The following is a 5441-nucleotide window of genomic DNA, read 5'->3' as shown; positions in this document are numbered from 1 at the left end:
TTATTGTTGTTGTTATTATTGCTATTATTGTTGTTTATAATTTATACAATTAACCTTCCTGTGGTTCGACCCCGGTCTTGCCGGGTTATTTTTTACTTCGACACTCCTGCACTTGGGAGAAGACATCAATCTTTTAGTCGTGTCATTGGATAGTCATTGGTTAAGTGTTTATTGGTTTCATAGATTTGATACATAATTATTTGAATAGATTTTAATTAACTACTCTTTTTCAATTCTAGTGCCTTGACTTTTTTAGCTAAAGGTGAAAACTTGACTTGGAGGTTATGATCTTCCTTAAGGTTGTACATATCTCCCTTAGATGTATGAGGTTGCTTTTTATCCGGTACCTCATAAGTACCTACAATGTTTCTTTTTATCCGGTACCTCATAAGTACCTACAGTGTTTCAATTTTGAGCATTTTAGTTAATAAGTCTAGGTACTCTATTGATTCATAAGGGTTTTTATTTTTAAAAGTTTCATTGCACATCAATTCAACCATTTATCTATCTTTAGGTATTAACCCTTCATAAAAATGTAAAACTAATCATCATATTTCAAAACCATGATGAGGGAAAGTATTAAGCAAGTCTCGATATCTTTCCTAACATTAGTAAAATATTTCTCTTGGTTTTTAGGTGAAAGTAGTGATTTGTTTTTTGAAAGAGTTTGTTCTATGAGATGAAAAAAATTCTTTAAAAATTATTGTTGCATTTCATCCCAAACACAAATAAATCTTGGTCTCAAATTTTATAGTTATGTTTTAGCTTTATCTTTTAAAGAAAAAAAAGCTTTAATCTGATGGTATTCATGTTACAATTTAAGTCATTATAAGTATTACAGACCTTCTAAATTCTCTTAAACACAAATATAGATTTTATATATCTAAACTATAAAAAGAAGGTAAAAATTGAATAATACATGATTTAAAATGAGAGTGAATTGTTTAAGTTTATGCATTTTCTATATCTAAACAATTTAAACCTACTGAATCTTGAATCGATACTAATCTTATATATATAGAGTGAATTGTTTAAGTTCATGGATTTTCAGTTCATGGATTTTCTATATCTAAACAGTTTGAACCTTGAATTGATATCGATCCTCTCTCTCTATATATAATTGTTTGAGTTTATTTTAATTATGCTATTAAGCTAAAATATAAATATTTACATAATTTCTAAAATTAATAGTTAATTCTTAGATTCTCATTTGATCTTCATTTACTTTAGTGGCTAGGTTTTAAAGAAAAAGAAGGCTATTTTTTATTTCTACACTTTCACTCCAGTTTTTTTCTTTCTGTATCTTAAATTTTTCAAGGGTTGGTAGGGTTTCTTACCCACTCATTTTTTTTTACTTCTAATTTTTCTATGGAGGCTAGAGTTTTTTTTTTAACACCTTCTCCTTTTTCTTACCTTGCCTTTCTATTTATAGGCAATGGGGCAGGTTCTAGTTTATAGGTGAAACAATCATATTCTTTGATTTCTTTGGTTCGATTTTGACCCTTCATCATTGTTGTATATTTGGGACAAAATGCTCGTGTTCTATAAAGCTCACACAAATCTTAATCATAAAGAGTAGAGTTGAGAGAGAGAGAGAGAGAGAGAGAGAGCAGAAGAAGAAGAAGAAGAAGAAAATGGGGCTGAAAAACTTCACTGCCGTTTTTCAAAATCAGACGATCCATTTCCTTTCAATGGGTAGCCAAAAAGTTCCCATACGTCCACACCCATTAGCGAGCTTCTTCTTTACCAAAAAAAAAAAAAACTAAAATAATTAGATTATCATTTTCAAACCACCTTTTAGCTGTAACTGGAAACAAAAAAACAATACAGACTCTCTCATCAGCGCTGTCTCTTTTCGCCACCGTCGAGTTTCTATCTTGCCCCACGTTGACTCCAGAAACCATAGCCGCTGTTTCCACAGTACCATTAACCTGAGGTGTTCATTACCGGAATCAAAACCCAAGGCAGGCCAGGAGCCCACTCACATCGTCCATGTGCATCTTCAGCGTGCTCGTTCTACTTTCTTGCCTCTGACCTCTCTGGACTTAGCTTTATTCAAGCACTAGCCACTCAAAAAAAGAGTGAAGAAGAGGTACGGGATATCCAGTGGAGCTATCTCCGTCATAATCACTCAAGGTATAAAGCTTCTACCTGTTCTCATATAGTTGTAATCTTTTACATATGTGCATGCTACTGCAAAGGCAAACTCCCCCTTTTCCTTTATTATGCCACCTAATTAAATGACTTTACATTTATGTGCAATGAAGTTAACATATAGTGTCGTATGGTGTGTGGATCTTCTAAGTCCTAACCTGGGCCACTTGCTACGGATACTGAAGGGGATGGGGTGTGATTTTTGTTTTAAACGCATATGGTCTAGAAAACTTGATTGCATGTCCTAAGGTCATGTTAAGACCTTGCCTAGTTAATTAAGAATGCTCTTACTTTAGTTCAAGAACATTATGAGAAGGTGGAAAAAGATGTTGATAACTATTGGGGTCATGGGTTTTCCTTTTTTTTTTTTTTGTCTTTAGAAAATAAAATTACATAGGATTGTCAGGGAGTTTTTCCATTCCATGCTTGGGCTTTGGATGTATGCATCCATGACATGAGATGATGGATGGCTACCTTGCTTTAGATCCCTTGTTAACGATGGTGCATGAACCAGGCATGGAAATCTTCGATGACTATCGTGCATGATTTTTATGTTCAAAAGATCCAGTCCTCTAGCTGTGCATAATTATTGGCCAAGCCGCAAATAAAATGATTTTTGGTTGAAGAAGAATCGGTATGTGCAAGGGTTTCTGGTTCGTTTCTTTTTACTGTCCCTTGGCTTTTCTTTAATGCTAGTACAGTTACATTTCTCTTTTCTAAAGTTAATCAGGTTGATATATGTAGAAATAGGTTTATCACGGGTTTAAGAGTGTTAAAGAAAAGAAAAGGAAAAAAAATGCTTTCATGGGTCTTTAAGGCAAAAACACGCTCTTAAGACAATTTTTAAGTTTTTTTTTTTCAACAGGGGTATGTGTGATAAATATGACCACCCCTATTTTCATATCTTTTCTTTTCTTTCTTTTTTTCTCAAACACTTCTTAGTTCAAATTTAATTATTTTTCAAGTTTTGAAGAGCCCATTTTGTAATTAATTTTAGATTTTCCACATCATTCTTTACCCTTTAATATTTAAAAACAAGTTTACTAAATTCACAAGATTTGATCTAAGTTTTAAAAATATTAAAAAAATTAATTAATTTATTTTAATATAATAAATTATGAGCTTACAAGTAATGTATATTTTAGATATTAAAAGAATAAATAAAAAATATATTTTTGCTATAAAATGATTGTGATTGTCCCATAAAGCCATGATTCTTTCTATTGGAATAGATCTTCTTTGACCAATAATTAAAAAAAAAACAGTGTTTTAATAATAATTAAAAAAATAAATAATATAACTTATTTTAGATATGATGTATTAGAAGTGATAATATCCATTCTATACATAACTTGTCTCTTTATTTAAATTCTAAAAACTAGTTAGAATTTTTAATAATCAAAATACAAGATTACAACTTCAAGTATTTTTTATTTATAAAAAACAAGAAATATATGTTTTTTCCGCACCATACCAAAATTCTGAACTAGAAGGATGATTGCAATATCAAGTCCATGCTACATTAAACATTGTACTTTTCTTGAGTTATACATTTTTTTTTTCAGTTACTTTGATCTAGATAATGTGTCACCCTCCCTGCATTCTTCAAAGTTAACATGTACTTTCACTAATTGATCTAACTATGAATGTGGCACGATGTAAGCGAGTATACAAGATTAAACATATGGAAGATGAGACTTTTGAGGACTACAAAACATGTTTGGTGACTAAAGGCTACTGTCGACAAAAAAAGGATTTGATTTTTAAAAGATATTTAATATGAGGAAGCCTTGCACTATTCAGACAATGCTTTGGTGATATTTGATGTTGGTTTACTTGTTAGATTGATATTTATATACATACATGCATACATGCTATTTTTTTCAATGGATTTCTTGAATCAGATGTGTTTATAACCCAGCCTCTTAACTTAATTTACTGATTATCAATCCCCAAATCATATTTGCAAATTAAAACATTTTCTTTATAATTTAAAACAAGCATCTCGTGCATGGATTGATTGCTTATTGAATTCTTACTTTCTTAATGAATTTCATGTTTTTAAATTTTTAAGTTAAACCAAGTTATATAATCGTGACAACTTAAAAAAAATGAGCTAAATTTATTTATAAAATGAGCATTGCACGGTTAGATTTAAAACCAGTAAAAATTCCCATAGAAAGACTAGCACCTGTTGACAAGTTAACTCGGGAAACAAAGGTAACAACAATGTTTAGAAATTGAATTCGACACAGGTATACTTAGTACATATAAGTTGAAGAATTGCATGCATACTACTTGACCAATGAATTGAAAATATCTTTAATTTATAATGAATGGCATACGGTTTTACCATATCAACAGCATGAAAATTGATAATCGATCCTTTTGGGATATGTCAATCCCAAATCTATTATTCCATTTCTTTATTAATTATCATAAAACATTTATTAAATGTTGTCCTCCAACTCCTTCCATAAAAAGATATTAAATGTGTTGTCATCCAACTCTTTCCATAAAAAGAAAGAGTTGTGAACCACGACATTTGATCATGGACAAAAGGTAATCAAATAGTTGCCTCCACTAGGACAAGTAAACGTGCTCGTTTCATCATCATAAGCATAACTATAAGCTTCAGGACACTGCTGCTTGAAAGTCGTCGAATATTGGTTAGGAGGACATTTGTCAGGTGTACCGTACTCTCCTGTGCAGCAGAACTGCGGCTGGTTAAATGCCAAACACGCGCTCTTGCAGGCAATCACAGTCCCATCTGCCCCCTTCACTGCTAAACTAGGATCACAAACAGCATTCACGTTAGCTGCACAGCTTGTAGAAGGGCAGCCAGTAGAACCTCCTTGCGGGGTTACCGAAATTGGGATGTTAAAGCCATCAACAAGGCTTATATCGTAAAAATCTTTCCCACCATCACCTCTTAGAGTAAATTCTGCCAAGGATGCTGGTGGGATCGCACCGGCTCCATTGCATTCTATGGCACCAGAGGCACAGTCAGCAGTAGCACAAACAAACTTTCCTGAGGAATCCGTTGAGCATTGTGTTCTGGCCCACAAGCGACCAGACCATGTTGCAGGGACACTTAGCGAAGATGAAGCACCTGTTGCCAATGTGAAGCCAGTTGAAGATATAGGCGGACGGCCAGCAGCCGTTAGAGTTCCTGGCCAGACTGTGTATGGACAGTTGTTTGTGAAGTGGAAAGTCACAGATTGAGCTCCTGCATGCGGGCAAGCTGCGCAAGATTTATTTTTGTTGATATCAATAATTAAATCTTG

The 5441-nt window shown here is 33.0% G+C and overlaps 1 protein-coding gene and 2 long non-coding RNA genes across 3 annotated transcripts; 1 reads left to right on the top strand and 2 right to left on the bottom strand.

Annotated features, from left to right (window-relative positions):
- Positions 1 to 1490: 1490 nt before the first annotated feature.
- On the top strand, positions 1491 to 2866 carry LOC105112143 (uncharacterized). Its single transcript, XR_839704.1, has 2 exons — positions 1491 to 2136; positions 2669 to 2866. It is a non-coding gene; the product is annotated as an uncharacterized LOC105112143 (long non-coding RNA).
- LOC105112142 (uncharacterized) lies at positions 1707 to 2662 on the bottom strand. Its single transcript, XR_839703.1, has 2 exons — positions 2251 to 2662; positions 1707 to 2218 (listed from the first exon to the last, which is right to left on the bottom strand). It is a non-coding gene; the product is annotated as an uncharacterized LOC105112142 (long non-coding RNA).
- A 1594-nt stretch (positions 2867 to 4460) lies between the features above and the next one.
- Positions 4461 to 5435, bottom strand: LOC105112144 (thaumatin-like protein 1; the record flags this gene model as incomplete). Its single annotated transcript, XM_011007738.1, has 2 exons — positions 4461 to 4610; positions 4648 to 5435. A coding segment is annotated over one exon (732 nt), but the record flags the coding sequence as incomplete, so codon positions are not given.
- Positions 5436 to 5441: the final 6 nt, after the last annotated feature.

The sequence above is a fragment of the Populus euphratica genome, unplaced genomic scaffold, assembly GCF_000495115.2.
Source record: "Populus euphratica unplaced genomic scaffold, PopEup_1.0 scaffold325.1, whole genome shotgun sequence".
NCBI classification, from domain to species: Eukaryota; Viridiplantae; Streptophyta; class Magnoliopsida; order Malpighiales; family Salicaceae; genus Populus; species Populus euphratica.
This window is presented reverse-complemented; position numbering and strand designations above follow the sequence as displayed.